The 17,527-nt window shown below is 47.7% G+C and overlaps 1 protein-coding gene across 2 annotated transcripts in view; it reads right to left on the reverse strand.

Annotated features, from left to right (window-relative positions):
• The window catches only part of DPYSL2 (dihydropyrimidinase like 2), a 79,110-nt gene extending 63,033 nt beyond the window's left edge, over positions 1–16,077 (reverse strand). Inside the window, exons 1-4 of one of the 2 annotated variants that reach the window (XM_070375495.1) lie at positions 15,755–16,077; positions 15,565–15,606; positions 12,377–12,465; positions 10,431–10,615 (exon numbers count right to left, since the gene is read on the reverse strand). In XM_070375495.1, coding sequence (XP_070231596.1) covers positions 10,431–10,615; positions 12,377–12,396 — 205 coding nt within the window. In that variant the 5' untranslated portion in view covers positions 12,397–12,465; positions 15,565–15,606; positions 15,755–16,077. The remainder of the gene's footprint in view (positions 1–10,430; positions 10,616–12,376; positions 12,466–15,564; positions 15,607–15,754) is intronic. The other variant, XM_005902997.3, reaches the window with a different exon arrangement.
• Between the last annotated feature and the right edge of the window lie 1,450 nt (positions 16,078–17,527).

The following is a 17,527-nucleotide window of genomic DNA, read 5'->3' on the forward strand; positions in this document are numbered from 1 at the left end:
GATCTTGCTTTTTGAATGTTGAGATATCAGATTAGATAGATGGATTAAACAGATGATATTGGTTTATATAGAGAAGAAACAGCTAGAAATATGAACTAGATATATAAGAAAAACGACAGATGATGATAGCTTAGATGCCATGCCATCTGTCTCTCGGTCACGTCTGGCTCTTTGCAACCCAATGGACTGTAGGCCACCAGGCTCCTCTGTCCAAGGGATTCTCCAGGCAAGAATACTAGCGTGGGTTGCCATTTCCTTCTCCAGAGGATCTTTCCGACCCAGGGACCAAACCCATGTCTCCTGCATTGGCAGGCAGATTTATTACCACTGAACCACCTGGGAAGCCCCAATTGGTATTGATATTTAGATAGAAAATAGAGATGCTGGCTAAATCATAGATTAGATAGGTAGACAGATCCATTGACCATTGATCCACGGATTCACACAAGTGCCAAAAGTGTCACAATTATCATTTACGCACAGTCTCACTTACCTTGCATATAACCCTAAGAAATAGGAATTTATTAGCTCCATCTTATAGACATGGAAACTGCCATCTAGAAATATACTGAGTGAGTGAAAGTCACTCAGTTGCGTCTGCGTCTGACTCTTCCCAACACTATGGACTGTAGCCCACCAGGCTCCTCTGTCCATGGAATTCTCCAGGCAAGAATACCGGAATGGATAGCTATTCCTTTCTCCAGGAGATCTTCCTGACTCAGAGATGGAACTCGGGTCTCCTGCACTGCACGCAGATTCTTTACCTTCTGGGCCACCAGGGAAGCCATAGAAATATAGGCACTCACACTCAACCAGAAAGTACTAGAAAGGGAAAATTAAACTTTGGGCTTCTGATTGCTGGACCTCTCCCTGCCCTGCCTGCCTTGTTCTTTGCAGTTTCACCCTCTGGAACATGCTCTAGTTTCTCCCAGCTGAGAGAAAGAGAGAGAGGAGCTGAGACAGACCATATGAATGCTTGCCTTAAAAATCTCTGATTCTATGTTATTACCAGGCCCCTTTGATTTTTCTCTCACAGGCTCTCCACAGGGAAGGATTCCAGGTCTGACCTATCATTAGAGGGAGATTAGGTCATAAACACTATTGACTCAACCTAAAGACAGTAGGGTTTCCTCGGGAAAACCAGCACAGCAGGTGGTCCACAGGGATGGGCCTGGCGGTCCATATCCCAGCTACACTCTGCCTTCAGCATCCCCTCTCATCCCACGCTGTACCATCTATCATCTCTCACCCACCCTGACTCCAAGTCATGTGCATGAGTGTTAAGTCACTTCAGTCGTGTCCGACTCTGTGCAATCCTAGGAATTGCAGATTGCCAGGATTCTCTGTCCATGGGATTCTGCAAAGTCCTACCAGCGCCCTACTAGGCACCAGCTAAACAAAACCTTCCCGAAGGAGGAGACCCTTTTCAGTGACCTGAGCTTAGCCCCATCCCATTTCCGAAGTTTCTGAAGGGCATCCAGCTACAGGATCCACCCACTCCAGGTCACACCACTGGAATCCCCCTCCTTTGGCAAAGAGGCCAGGATACAGCAGAGAACTGAGGTCAGAAGGCACCTCTAGCTTTTAGGAAACCTTGGCAGATCTTCATTAAGTTTCAACAGAAATCCAACTGCTGGACTAGGCACCTAGATTTGACTCTTAAGCCTGGCCACCACTGGAAGCTTTAAAACTACCAACCTACCTACTTAGAGGGCTTTCCTGATGGCTCAGTGGTAAAGAATCCACCTGCAATGCAGGAGACTCATGTTCGATCCCTGGGTCAGGAAGATCCCCTGGAGAAGGAAATGGCAACCCACAACAGTATTCTTGCCTGGAAAAATCCATGGGAAGAGGAGCCTGGTGGGCTGCAGTCCACAGGGTCGCAAAGAGTTGGACATGACTTAGCAACTAAACCACCACCACCACCTACCTAGCACAGTCAAATCAGAAGTTCTGGTCCCTGGGCTTGGGGAAAACTCCCCAGGGGATTCCAGTGTGCAGCCGAGGTTTGCAACTGGCTCATCGCAGAATTTCCCTTCAGAGAATAGCCTCAGCCACAGGGACCCCACCCCCGCAGCATCCTCCCCATCATTAGGGGAACATTTAGTCACATTCAAAGAGCGCTGGCTCCCATAGGGGTTAACCAGAAAGAACTCTAATTTCTACTCACTGTCATTCCCCTGGGTCATTACCATGGCAGTTCAGACAGACTAAAAGCAAGGAATTTGGGTAAATGGCTTCACCCAACAACAGCAGCCAGTTGGAGGCAGAGTCCTCAAAGCCCTGGGAAAATAATCATTTCCCGAGAAAAAACAGGCAAGTCCTTTCAAACAGGAGAAAGGGGAAAGCCGGGAAAAGGGCCCCCAGTGGAGTGATCAGGGACCAGAGCAATGGACAGCAGGTAGAAAAAGGCAGACCCTTCTGCCTATGACAGTCATTTATCCCTTTAAGACACTGTGTACCATTAATCGTTTAAAGAAGGACAGAATGTTCACCTATTATGAAAAGGCACTCTGATGAAAAGCACAGCAGTCCGGGGCCAATCTGGGCAGGGAGATGAAACAGCTGCTCCGTCCTAGTTCCTGTCTTGAACAGGAGGTGCCTTCAAGAAAACCACTGGAAACATACCTCATGGTAGTTTTCCTAAGTGACTAAGTGGGTATGTCCCGTCTTACTAATCACTTCTGACTTCTCCCCTACAACTCAGCACTGAGCCTGTCCAGGGACCAGTCACATTGCCAGGCTTTGGAGAGAAGGTAAGCAGGCAGGGTGGGGGGAGTGATGGAATGCAGGGGGGTGGTTTCCAACTGTGCTTCCCCAAGCCCTAGGATTTCCCAGAGGCAGAGGAGCTGCCAAGACGGAGGGGAAAGAAGGAGTGGAAGAGGATCTGGGCTCTCCCATGGCCCACCAGTGAGCAACAGCTGCCCTCTTTCATCAGTCTCATTTGCCACATAGGGGCTCCCAAGTCAGATTTCACATGAGAAGAGGAGAACAATGCTAAAGACCCCAAGAGAAAAAGAGCCATGGGGTCAAGGCTTTGGTCCAGACTCATGCTGCTGTTTATCAGGCAGCCAGCATGGGCAGCTCCCATGGATGCTGTGGGTCATATAGTAATGGATAGCGCCAGATCCATGCACTCTGGAAATCTCTGTCAAGCTCACTCAGCCAGCACAGGGAACAAGGGTCTCCTTGGACACATATGTATCAGGCAGGCTCTTATCTAGCCTGAGCCCATGCAATGCTGACTGTCGGAAGCCTGTCCCTTTCATCAACGATCAGGAAGACCTTGCTGAAGTTGATCATGGGCATATTCCCAACCACACCCCCTAGTTCTAGCTGTCACTCTGGGCAACAAGACTAACAGGACATTCCCAACCATCAGGATATCCTGCTTCATGAAAAGTCAGAGAATAGGCTCTAAGAGCAACCAGTAATGGGACTCTTCACCCTCTGTGTACAGGAGTTAGACTTGATCACATAGGATGGAGATGCCTTCTTAAGAGATGAATATCACCCTTCCATGGCCTGGGGTGACTCCTAAAGCTGTAACTGCCAGCTCTCAGGGCCAGAGGCCACACAACACACCCTGCATAGATTAGGGTAAATGCCACAGTGTCCATGAAATAGGGTCTAGGGACCCAAACAGAACCGTCTCTGCTTCCACAAGGGCCTCCATGTGTGTGTGCTCAGTTGTATCCAGCTCTTTGTGACCCCATGGACTGCAGCGCACCAGGCTCGTCTGTCCATGGGATTTTCCAGGCAAGAACACTGGAGTGTGTTGCCATTTCCTTCTCCAGGGGATCTTCCTGACCCAGGGATCGAACCCAGGCCTCCTGCATTATAGGCAGATTCTTTACCGTCTGAGCCACCAGGGAATGCTTGTATGTTAAAGTGCAATTATTTTGGATACACAATTGTTGTTCAGTCGAACAGTCGTGTCCAACTCTTTGCAACCTTGAAGACTGTAGCCCACCAGGCTCCTCTGTCCATGGGATTTCCCAGGCAAAATACTAGAGTGGGTTGCCATTTCCTCCTCCAGGGGATCTTCCCAACCCAGGGGTCAAACTCACGTCTCCTGTATCTCCTGCACTGGTAGGCAGATTCTTTACCACTGAGCCTCCTGGGAAACTCCCAGAAGGGGCTAACAGACTCTAAATCGCACTGGGCTATGAGCTCAACTCATGAATGGCCTCCTTCACGAGAACAGCATCTATGGATGTGTGTGCTAGCCCTTCAGGAAGTGGGGGCTACATTCCAGAAGGCTTCATCTTTTTCACTCTCTTCCTCTGCTCTGCTTGGCACCAGGTATTAGGTGGTCAAGCAAAAATATCCCAGGGAGTGCATGGGTTCTTCCAGTTCCAGCCATTCATGGCCAAGATTTGCACAGCGACACCTGAGCTGGCCCCATTCCGTGGTGTCGGCTTGCAGAAGGCACTCATGTCCATAGATGAAATGTACACTTTCACCCACGTGACGCTTGAGGGGGGATGAGAGGCGGAGTGGACAAAAAGAACCCACGCCCACAGCCCATCAGATAATGTGGCTTTCTAACTGCCAGCCCACAGGCAGATGTTGTGGGGACAACTCAGGTCCTGGACTCAGAGACTTTCGTCTGATGTGGTTGGGTTTTCCTGTAAGCACTTTCTAACCCAAGTCAAATGAAATGATGCAAAGGGAATAATCAAAGTATGGATTACAGATGCATTCATATTCCAGTGCATGTGTGTGTTCACACATGGACCCGTCAGAGGCAGGGAGTAAACCCAAGCGCCACGTGGATGAAGAAATGACAAGCAGCGGATGTGCCCCAGGGACGCTCCGAGCCACACCTGTCCAGGAAGGCCCTTCACTTTGATGTAGGCCTTCTGCCTCCACCAGCACAGCTCTCTAGGAAGAGCTAGATAAGCCAAGGGGCTTCAGAGATGACTGCTGAGTCCTCCGTGGTGCTCAGGGACCACCCTGTGCACTCAGAGAGCAAGCTCCCTCATGAGACGACCAGCATCCCCACTTCCTTCCAAAAGATGGAAGGAGCAGTCCCCATTCACAACCTCAGAGTGATGCTCAGGCTCTGGGTTTTCCCCTCCAGCTTCCCTCCCCCAACCATTCCAACAGTTGATTGGACCGCAGTGGCCAGGGGCAGGTGACAGGAAAGAGGGCAGTGCTAAAGAGACAGCTGCTTCGGTGGAAATGAACACAACCAGTGAACGCTGTTAACATCAGACGTGTAAACCCTGCTCCCCACCCCCAGGATTCTTGGTCCACTGGCATGACACTCAGATGAAGCAGGAAACCAAGTCCCATGAGCAAATAAGCTCATCCCATCATTCATTCATTCATTCAGCCACGCGTCAGTGAAGCAAGTGTCTCAGGAGTAAGACACTGCTGGGGGCGGTGGGTGGTGGGGGGAGGGGGATGAAGAAGAAAGAGACAGGGCTTCCCTGGTGGTCCAGTGGTTAGGACTCCACTTGCCAATACAGGGGTAACAGATTCCATCTCTGGTCCAGGAAGATCCTACGTGTCGCAGAACAGCTAAGCCGATGTGCCACAACTACTGAGCCTGTGCTCTAGAGCCCGAGACATGCAACAAGAGAAGCAACCACAAGGAGAAGCCTGTGTGCAGCAACAAAGACCCAGAGCAGCCAAAAATAAATTAATTTATTAATTTTTATAAAGACAAAAGAGGCAGAGGAGCCATGATCAAACCATAACACAGGACAAATGTCCCGAGGACTAAGGCAAGATCCTTAGCCATCTAGAGTCTGCAGGTCTGGCATGGACCTCCAAGAGCCCAACTTTCCAACAGCTCCCCAAGTTCACGTGACAATCACCAGATTCAAATACAGGTTCAAGGGTCCCCTCAGACCCTCCAGGTCAAGAGGCTGGGTAGGGCTCAGGAAGCTGAATGTTTTAAGAGGCACCCCAAGTCACATCAGGGAACCCAGTCTGCTGACCACACTTAGAGAACCCCCGCTCCCACCAAATGGTCAGGTCGGTCCTCCTGCAGTTGGAGCCTCTTTCCTCTGGCTCTGAAGAGAGTAGAGATCCAGAGGGCGTCTCTGTGGAGATGTGAGGTTTCTGGTACCTGATGTGAGATGGAACAATAATAACCACCACAGCTGAGTGCTAACTGAGGGCCGGGTCCTATTCTGATGCCTCACTGTCGATCTCTGTGACAACTATCCCCATTTTGCAGATGAGGCTTAAAGCAGAGGTTGCACAGGTGGTGGGTGGTGGAGCCACAGTTGCAGGTATGCACTCCCATACCTGTAACCTGCACTGGTGAATTGGGTGAGTGCCCTGCCCTCTGGCCTCAGTCTTCCCCTCTATAAAATGGAAATAACTGTTCTCGCCTGCTTCCTAAAGACTCTGGGTTCTGAACAACTCTGATGGTCACAGAGCCCCCAGGACGCCAGCAGCACTTTCAACAAGCAGCACCCTTGCCACCTCCATGACCCCTCAGCTGGTCTGGATGCCGCCTACAGGGTGTGTGTCTAGAGCCTTTGCCCACCAATCACCAGACCAAAAGGGCAAAGGACGTTCCCTCTGCCCCGCATGGAGGGCCCCTTACAAAGATCTCATTGTACATTTCTCAATGACAGCCTCTGTTTCATGGCAATAATATTATTGTCTGCCACTGACGTGTCACCTCCCTTTCCAAACTGGCACTATTTGGCTGCATTGTGCACTGCAGGCTGTGCCTTACAGACAGAAATGGAGCCTCCAGGTCCCATGACCTGAGAAATGCACAGCAGGTAGCAGGTGAAGACACATCAAGTAACAGGACTTGGAGCAACGCAGAAAGATGGGAGAGAGCGGTTACGGGGAGCATGGTACCAACTTCCTTCAATGGCTTATTTCTATGTTTTCACTTGAAACTCTTCAAAGTGTCCGAAGTATTTAGTGCTGGCCTCAATATTCATTAAAGAAGCTACAATCTCATTGAAAGAGCAGGTCATGGGTACCAACGAAGTCTCACTAAGCTAGCTATTATTCCTCTTTGCAAGGCTCCTCTCTAAAGCACACTCCAGCCACTCACTCACCTGAAGCAATACAGAATGCATAATCGGCAAGCAAAAAAAAAATTCTGATTTCCTCATCTGTATTATTACCACGTGTCTCCTAAGGGAAGGGCAGGCAGTGGTAATTCTATACAGGTCACCATGGGTGGGCACTTGCAGGAGCAGTTAATATTTCTCCAAGGATATACAAGCAGTGGAGGTTAGAGTGTGACAACTTGGGACCACATTCCCACCACCTCTGCTTACTTTCATTCTTTGAGATTTGCTCATTAAATCTCCCCACTTTTTAACTGCGCCAGCAATTCTGCCTTAAAAGATGCTTGCATTCTGCCCAACTGAGTGGGGCAGGCAGTCAGATTTTTTCCCCCTTCTTTGCTCCCACACACAATAAGGTCATCTGCTGCTTATTCTGGGCCTGTGGTCCAGGAAGCAAGACTCTGGAGACATCCCACACCCCTCTACAGAAGGAACCCACCTGAAAGTCAGGGAAAGATGCTCATAGCTGCTGAGAAAGAAGGCCAAAGGGAAGGTCAGGGTGTCAGCAGGAAGAGATGTGCTCATGAGTGAAGGTGGGTGGGGGAGGGAAGGCAGAAAGAGACAAGAGGACTTCCCTGGTGGTCCAGGGATTAAGACTCTGCGCTTCTACTGCAGGGGGCACGGGTTCAGCCCTTGTCAGGGAACTAAGATCCCTGACCACATAGCATGGCCACATAGCATGGCCAAAGAAAGAAAAGGACAAGAAGCAGGAAAGTAACCAAAGAATGGATCAAGTGTGAGGAGTGAAGAGGCAGAATCAAGAAAGCAGGATGGAGTCTTTCAAGTAAGTTGGAGAAAAAGCAGAGTATTTACGGACCTGTGGAGCAAAGTACAAGTGATTAGAGGCAAACTCCGTCTCTGAGCTCAGTGAGTTGCCAAATGTGGGAGCTGGAAAGGACATCCAGGATCCTCTAGTGCAAATCTTTACTGTGCAGACGAGCAGCCGCAAGAACTGAGGTGATTCACCCAAAGGTCACACAGCAGGTTGGTGTGGCAGGTAGACCAGATCTCCAGAATCCTCGTTGGATATATTTATACCTCTTAGGGTTGTCCTTTGGCCCAATGATAGATATCACCTATTACTCCCTTGAAGTGAAATGAAAGTCACTCAGTCATGTCTGACTCTTTGTGATCCCATGGACTGTGGCCCACCAGGCTCCTCTGTCCATGGGATTCTCCAGAATACTGGAGTGGGTTGCCATGCCCTCCTCCAAGGGATCTTTGCAACCTAGGGACTGAACCTGGGTCTTCTGCATTGCAAGCAGATTCTTTACCGTCTGAGCCACTGGGGAAGCATTATTTGTGACTTACTAACAATCTGTGACCAAGGCAGGGGCCTACAGGGCCCCGACAGGGACTCCAAACTGAGGCAGATTAAAACCTTGACTTGGTCTTCCAGGCTGACACCTGAGGAGTCTGTTTCTCTAAGGTCCAGTGTGGCTCCGCGGCCTGCCCTGGAGGAGGTGTGGAAATTCCCACTGGTGCCGGTAAGTCCTAACAGACACCACTGACAAGGCAGCAGGCATCCACACTAGGCCAGTGTCCCAAAGTGTGTGTGGACAGCACCCGCAATCACAGGAATGGTACCCTCTAGGTTAAGAGGTAACATGTGCAGTAAGAAAGAAGTAAGGCTTAAAAAAAAAAAGCTTTTTCTGCTCAGTGATGACACCCAGAAAACCAGAAAGGACACAAGAAGGTGAATGTTTGATTTAAAAAGTCAAAGAGCTCAGACTAGAAGGGGCTGGCAGTGTTCTGACAGGTGGTAGGGAGGACAAGAGGAAGCTCAGAAACAGACCCTGCAATTACACATTAAAAAGAGCATCAATTCAGAAAGTAACCAGTAAGATAGGTTTTTCTAGAGCATAAAGCACTAAGTTCTTTCCACGTTGACCCTCTTTTAAACTGAACTATAAGGTTTTAAGACAGACTGTATATTGGCTTTCATCCTTGGATAAAATCTTAAAAAAAAAAAAAAAAGAAATAAAAGAATGCCAACTACAGCAACATGGATGGCCCTAGAGATGACCATACTAAGTGAAGAAAGTCAGACGGAAGAAGATAAATATCATATGATACTGCTTATATGTGGAATCTAACAACTGATACAAATGAACTTATTTGTAAAATACAACAGACTTACAGACATAGAAAACAAACTTATGGTTACCAAAGAGGAAAGGAGCAGGGGGAGGGAACAATTACTAGTTTGACATTCAGAGATACTGCTACTGCTGCTGCTGCTAAGTCGCTTCAGTCGTGTCCAACTCTGTGCGACCCCATAGACGGCAGCCCACCAGGCTCCCCCGTCCCTGGGATTCTCCAGGTAAGAACACTGGAGTGGGTTGCCATTTCCTTCTCCAGAGATACACACTACTATATATATATTAATAAACAGATAAACAAGGACTGACTGTATAACATAAGAAACTATATTTACTATCGTGTAACAACTATAATAGAAAAGAATCTGAAAAAGAATAGACATGCACTGATATATAACTGAATCATTTTGCTGTACATCTGAAACTAACACAACTTTGTAAATCAACTACACTTCAATAAACAAATAAAAATTTAAAAATTATGTGTCTAGTGGGTCACTGTACAACTTGCCTACCTTCTCAAAATCAAAATGATATTTGTCAAAAGGACGATAAACAGGCATGCTGGAAACTGACCATTCACAAACAAACACTTCACATTTGTTAGGAAACATACTTTAGATTTGGCTGACTGAAAAGCATACATCTTACGGAGCAATATTCATGAGGCATCAAGGTGTCCATGGCAGAACAATCTTCATATCTTAATAACAACTGATATCTTCAGGTGCTTCTCTGAGCAGGACTGCCCAACTCCATTTATGTCAAACCCCAAGCAGGAAGTAATCCTTCCATTTGATGTTCTTATCAGTAGAATTAAGTTCCTGGTTCAACAATTCATCTGCTGTACCCTGGCCTCATTCCAAAAAGATACACCCTTTGGGAATTCTTTAAAAGTCAAAATCAAATACTTAGGAGCAAAGGCTCAAAATTGATAGCCCTGAAGATTACTCCAAGGACTGTTGTTTTCAAAGTGATCACAATCAAGTCACATTTTCAATCTAAGAAAGACAAAAGCTCTAGAGTAGAGAAAGCAAGAAGCCACTCTTTTTTTTTTTTAATCCTACTGAAATTCTCAAGTTCAACTGAAGAACCTTAGAGCTGGACAGAAAATGAGCCTAAGGCTGGCCTGTCCCCATCACTCCCCTTACTTGGAAGACCCATCCACTGTTCAGTTTGGCAACCTTAAGAAGGAAAGACTCAACAACACAGACTCATGTTCACATGATAATGATTCTCAGGCACTAAGAATATTCTTTGTAAGCTGTCTTACTGATCATGGTGGTTCCTCCAGCCAGGGCTGCCTTGGTGCCTTGAAAGAAGTCATCAGCAGAGGTCATCCCCTGATCAGGCATCTGGAAGCGGGTATGGACGTCAATCCCTCCAGGGATCACCATTCTGGAATGGGCTTCAATGGTCTTCACCCCTCCCGGCACAATCAGGTTTTCTCCTATTTGCCTAAATGAACAGGGTGGGCAATAATGATCATAAATGAAATGTCCTAAATCAAACAGCATCTGATAGATACTTTCACCAAGCCCATAAACATTCCTTCTCTATATTCTAAAGACTTTTCAGATTATTGGTATTGTTATTATTCATAATGTCTGTACCCTACTCCCTACCCACAAGAAGCAATGTAGAGCATACTACAAGACAAAATTTAAATAAGGCATCAGAGGCCAATTCAAGGTTTAGTTACCAGAAAACCCATATGACCAAATGATAACAAAGCACCAAGGTATTTACATAAAATACTACCATACTTCATAACACACCCAGTTGAGTTGCTTATCCTATAACAGTTTTCTCCAGACCTGACTTCACTTTACATTTATTTTCACCATATCCTTTTCAACAAAGAGAAATGAGGATTAAAAGGGTATGGAGTAAAACAAAACAAAGCAAAAATAATAACATTATTATTATAAAAAGTAAACACTATGATAGAAACTACTTAAAAATATGATTAGCAACTCTAGATAACAGAGGTAGAAAATTATTCATTTGTGAATAATGAATATAAATCAAATTTATTAATATGCATTAATTAATATTCATTCATGGGTGACATGAATTCATTTCCCATTTTTTAAAAAAAATACCTCTGCTACATCTTTCTGTCAGTTTTTTGAAAAGGCAAAACTAATCACCAAGGAGTTGGTCAAGTTCTAAAACAAATTAGTGATGACTAAAAATAGCACATGGGCTTATTCACTCTTCCGCCAGAGTCTTACAGACCAGATCATGCTGCTTTCCAGTTGGGGGAAAATGGAACATGAAAGTCATGGTATTTGAGAGCCTGGAGCTGAGACTGTCACAAGCAAACACACATGGAGAAAACATTAAATGTTGAAATGTTAAAACCTCTTTTAGGATCATAAATCAGGGTGTGAGTTTCCAGGCAACAGACCCGTTCACTACACTTTTCCACTCCTCTGGACTGGCTTGCTGCTGGCCCTTGATAAATGTTGCTTATTTAAAAGATGTCATTTGCTACAGTGTTTGTCTTTAAACAGATGTGCTATTTCTCCAGAGCCCTGTGAGCTGTCCCAGTTGGAAGGGCATGAGGATACTGGGATGTTCTCAATGCACTTAACCCTCTAGGGTCCAAAAATACCCTAAATCAATCACTGTTCTGTTGTTTTCTCCTTTGAAACACAATACACAGTAAACACAAGGGCAGTCCTATTTGTGTTCATTGACACTTAAAGAACGAAACCTAAAACTGCCTTGAATGAGGCAGTAATTTGTCTCTGTGGCCTAGTAATTAATTGGGTACCCTTTGGCCCCAACAACTTGGATTCTTGATTAAGAAAGCAGATGTGCCATCGTAACAGATGAGGCTGTATTTTGTATCTGTGTCCTTTGACTGTCCTACCCTCCCCACACAACAACTACGTTCTAGGAACACCTTTAATATAGTCAATGGATCATAACCCAAGTATTTGGCAACAAAAAGACGTTGTGTCACATTGGTTAAAAATAGTCAATTACATAACACCTAAGGAAATGGGTGTGCATCTGATTGTAGCTTTGAATTCCCTAAATCTGAGCTTTCAAATTCACTAATTACCAGCAATCAAGCTGTGTTTAAACAGATATTAAGTTAGTCTCTCTTTGAAGTCACTAGAGCTGATACTAAGCATCTGAATTGGAGATAATGCTTAGGAACACTGCAAGGTACCCAAATTTGTCAAGATGATGAGTTACACTTACTTGATCAACCCATCTTCCATGTATATGTCTGCATAGAAAGACTGGTCATCATTAACAATTTTACCTCCTTTGATCAGAAGACGATCACTCTGAAACAAAGAAGTAGTAAGGTCATAATGCATTCCTGACCCAAGATAAGACAAATGAGCTAAAAACACTTTCACTGTTCCAAAGGGATGCTCAAAATGAGCCAATTTGGGAAAGACTCACTGACAAAGATGAACCTGTATGTGGCAACCTGTTCATCACTTGATGAGTCAGAACATTCTGGCAGAATTCAAAGCTTATCCTAGAGGAAAAAATCTCTTTCCATTAGACCCAAAAGCAAAAAAGAATTAAAAAAAAAAAGCCCAACAATCTCTCTTTAAAGAGCTATTTAAAAACATTTCAGATAAAGAAGACAATTACTTTAAATAGCTTTAGGCTAAACTTCATTTTAAAACAAAATACACCTACAAGTAGGGGAAGTCAATTCTTGGCGAGGTTTGTGTGGGGGAAAAATTAACCAAAGTCTGTTGTCATGGGATACTCTACACAAACACATTTGGTTCAACCATAGCAAGGTTTTAATTCAGTATGTTCTTTATCTTTGTGGTAAATCACAGCAACTGTAGGTGGGGAGAAAATACTTCAAAGATGCATCATTTTAACTGTTCAGCTGTTAAGCAAAAGGTAAAGTTTTCAGATAAAGTAGATGAGAAGACAAGTTCTAAAACTCTCACACCATTATTGACTGTACATGTACTTATATTTTAATTGGTGCAAAAAAAATATATGACAAGCAGCCCATAAGTCACAAGAATGTAATGATTCATCTCTATAGCAAATGCTGTTGACGGTATCTCATGCTAAAATCCTGTGTTCAACGGATACACACCTGTATTATTCCACACAAGGGTTAAATGACCTTTTAATATGGTTTTAATATAGTCCATTTTAACAATAATTAACTCAAAATTCAATTAAAAATAATATTCTCATCAAGTGCAATTTATGTTTAGCACTTAACAAAAAGAGAAAATTAAAGCAACTCTTTAAAAAAAAATACATGCTGCTTGAGACATAGGGGAAAAGACTTTTACACATAAATGCACACACACTTGGGTTTAAAAAGTATTTATTGTTTCTCTAACATAATGAAAAACATTAAGATTATTTTAATTGTGTACACTGTGGGGGCCTTCGTTCTGCTGTAGACTTTGGAGAGACAGAATAAAGAGGCAGCAACAATTCCTGCATTTACATAAAATAAATGTAAAAACCTTTACAAAATCCTGCCCTGCAAACCATGTCACCCCAGCTGCCAATCAAACCTGTGAGGTGGATGGAGCCAGATTATTGTTCCCAGGACACAGATAGAAACTAAGACTCAGAGAGGTTAAACCACTGGCCCAAAGTCACCTGATCCAGTGCATGAACTGTCTACAATGACCTCCCCCACTTCCCCAGTACCCAGCTTTGACAGGATAAATATCCTTGGGGAGGCAAGGAGAAGCCCTGCCCTTCACCACCTGCTCGCTTTGTCACTGCGGTACCTGTCTCAGCCATCATGCGAATCCCGGAGCCAACATCATGTTAAGAAAAAGAGAGAGAGAGAGAAACATCACAGCCCAGCTCACTCGTGTGGCTTCTTACATAAGAGGTTGGCCGTGTTGATGGAGGAGGGAAACCATGCTATAGGTCCCACTATCCTGCAACCAGATTTTGTTAAAGGATAAAGGGGGCGCTCTTTTGAGGGGGGAAAAAAATCAGTCTTGTTGATTGTTTGCTTTTTAAATTTTTTTCTCCCCACACTGTCAAACCGGAACTGCCTTTTTCATTCACGAAGACAGCGGATTACTTCAGGCTTGCAGCAAATCTGCTCTCCACCCGCCCCCCACCCCACGCCCCAGATTCCTTTCTCGGGCGCAATGAACACATAATGTGGTGTGCCCCCGCGCTCGGCCCTTTGGGATTTTGGGTCTCTCGCCCTCAAGAAAAAGCTAGCAGCCACCGCCTCTGCTCTAGCAGCTCATCCGCTAAAACCCTCCGGGGCACACGCCCCCTCCCCCATGCGTTCGCTCCCACATCCCTCTCCTGCGGATGGGTGTGCCCTTGTGCATCCAGTGGAAGCCGGGGTGCCGGTGGCTAAGGGGGAAACCACAGTGAAAGCGCGCCCTCAGACCCAGCCCTAAACACATCGTGACTTTTCAAAGATTCTTTCTTTCCGTCACCGCCTCAGCCCTGGGTTCTACCAGTTGCAATCGCGTTATCATTATATAACAATGAATTTCCCTCGCTTTCCTCCCTCCGCGGGATATCATTCGGGGATGCAGAGAGCTAAGACTGGCGAGAAGAGATGGGGGCGGGGGAGCAGCGGGAACCTGTGTTCATCTCCCAAGCATCGCAGAGTCATCGCTTGGAGCTCCTGATTTACAGACTAAGGACCCCAGGGCCCAGGACTGCGCCCGCATCTCCGGCTGCTGCAATCATTGTCTGGCCGAGGCCGGGCCGGGCCATCTGCTCGGCGCGTCGCGCAGCGCCATTACCCTCCCCAAGCCCGGCTCCGTGCTGTCCCCAACGCCCACCCTCCTAGCCCGCTTTGTATAAGCCAACACAGACGCCTCCCCGGCTGCAGACACAAGAAAGCGAGCCCAGAGCCCCGCCAGGATCCCAGCCCCAAACCCTGGGGCGAGAAAGCCAATAGGGCCATCAAAAACCGGTCCTGGTCAACAAAAAGCCCACGCCTGTCCGTCCTTACCACCCCCCCCCCCGCACCTCCTCCTCTGCTCATCACCACGTCCCTGTTTTTCCTTCCCGTTTCCCCAGGATCCCGGTACACCCAGCCCTTTTCAGCATCCCTCCGCTGTCATTACGCCTCCGGGCTGAAATCGCTCCTTTTTCCGAAGAACCGGACGAAGGCTCCAGAAAGCCCCTTATGGTGGGGGCGGGAAATGAGGAAGAATCCATTTCCCCGTCTCCCCCATCAGGCTCCAGGAGTCCAGCCCCGCAGCACGCAGCTGGGAGAACAATATCCGAGCTTCAACCATGCATATTCAATCTGGGATCCATTTGCTTACACCCCGCAGGCCGGCACCGCAGCATCTCGCTCTGACAATAAAAGGATACAGCGGATCTGGCGCGCTACCTAAAACGACCTTAATGCACTCACGCTCCTATTTTAATGCCTTAGAAACTATGCGGCTTACAATTCCATAGGATTGCGTCTCCCATCACGATCGCCTTCTTCACTAACAAGAGGGAAAAGAGAGAGAGAAAAAAAAAAGTTGGGTTCCTCTTCCTCCCCCTGCTTTAAAAAAAAAAAAATATTCTTAGACCATTTGTGCTACAAAAAAAATGTTGCTGGCCGATCTCATATCGCCCAAGTACCCAACTCACCGTGATGCGTGGAATATTTTTCTTCCCCTGATAAGACATCTCTCTCCTGGGAAAAAATTAATTTCAAAAGAGCAGCTTTAAAACAAAAATTGCCAGGAAAGACACTTGGTTATTTTTTTGCAGGATTGAAAAATGTGCAGTCGAATAGCTGGTCTTGCTGATAGCAAATATCAGGAACGTAAGAGATAAATGCAATCCTCTGTCTCTTTTTCTTCCTCTCCTCCAGCACTGCCCCAGCTAGGGCGGAAAAAAAGAAAGAGAGAGAGAGAGAGAACAGGAGGGAAGGGGGTGGAAATAAACTACAGCAATAAAAGCCTCGGTTCAAGTCTGCCACCGCGGCGCATGCGCCGCCAGCCACTCCCTTTCCTCTCGGGCCAAAGCCATCCGCTTCGAGAGAGACGAGTCCTGATTGGTCACAATCGTGGGATATGCAAATAAGTGCGGGCGGGGAGGGGAGCGGCGCGAGTGCGCGAATTGCTGCAGTGCAGCCGAGGGCGGCGGTCGGTGCGTGCGCCCGATCTGGGAGCGCGCCTTTCGCGCCCTTTCTTTGGACCAGGGCATCGGCCACCGGGGCTGGCAGAGGCCCCAAATGCAGCATCAGCTATGCAGGGATAGCGGAGGGGTGATCGTTATGGACAGGGGGAGTCCAGCCCCTAGACGGTGGGCTTAGATGGGGCCCCGGCGGCACGCACCCGCTCGCGCGCGCCCCGGTGGATGCCCGCCCGCGCGCCAATCCGCGGAGGCCGCCGCTGCAGCCCCGCGTGGGGTGACTGCGCCGAGCCAATGGCTTTGCTGGCGGCGAGCGCGCGACTGCACGGCCGGCCGGCGCCGCGCCGCCCGGGAGGGGCGCCCGAACCCTCCTCCCGCCGCCCTCGCCTTTCGCGAAGGCTCGCTCGGCCTCCGCCCAGGAGTCGACGGGGGAATTCAGATGGCAGCGAGCGGAGGGAAGGGGAGCGGGGCGGGAAGGCTCCGCGAAGCGCCGCGCCGGCCACGCCCGGCCCTGGAGAGGGGCGGCTGGACGCGGGCCTGTGGGCGGCCGGCGCCCGGCTGGGCTCCCCGGGGGCGAAGAGGCGCGGGCCGGTGGTGAGGCTGCGGAGAAGTGGAGCCGGAAGCCAGGCTTCGGGCATCCTTGGCCTGGCAGCTGGAAAAGAAAGTCTGAAGCCCTCACTGCTCTAAGCAGGGAAGGAAAGCAGCCAGGGAAGACGTAGTTCGCTGCTGGGGATGGAAACCCCGCCCTGAAACATCCTTTTGTGCCTTGGGGTCGCCAGGAACTTGGGAGCAAGGGAGGAGCATCAAGCGCCTGTTGGGGCCAAAAAAGCCTCGGTCTAGGGCCCGGGTCTCTTTAATAGTCACTCTCACCTACACGATTTAGGGGAATGAAGCAGGAGGCAAGGGGTGTGGGGAGGGCAGGGGAATACATTTCTATGCTGCCTGCAATTCTGTTGAGAAATTTAGGATTAACAGCGCCCAAGGAGCTCAAAGGATGTGCATTGCTATAGACTGGCCCCCCAGTTCACATAATGAAGTCAAAAGCCAGGAGATGAACTGGAGAAGCTGGAGGAATGAAGGAAAGGCGATCTCAAAAAGAAACATATCCTGAGTCATGGAGAGAACCACCCAGAATCCGTTTAAAACACGGGTAGTCCTAACTCCCCAGCCAGAGATGCTACCACACAGGCCTCTCTCCTTGGGCTAGAAATTGAACAGGTTGGGACCCCTTGGCTCTGTCCAAGTCCTTCTCTGATGCTCTTACTTCAGAATCCCTGTAGAAAG

This window comes from Bos mutus, chromosome 8, assembly GCF_027580195.1.
Source record: "Bos mutus isolate GX-2022 chromosome 8, NWIPB_WYAK_1.1, whole genome shotgun sequence".
In the NCBI taxonomy this organism is placed as follows: Eukaryota; Metazoa; Chordata; class Mammalia; order Artiodactyla; family Bovidae; genus Bos; species Bos mutus.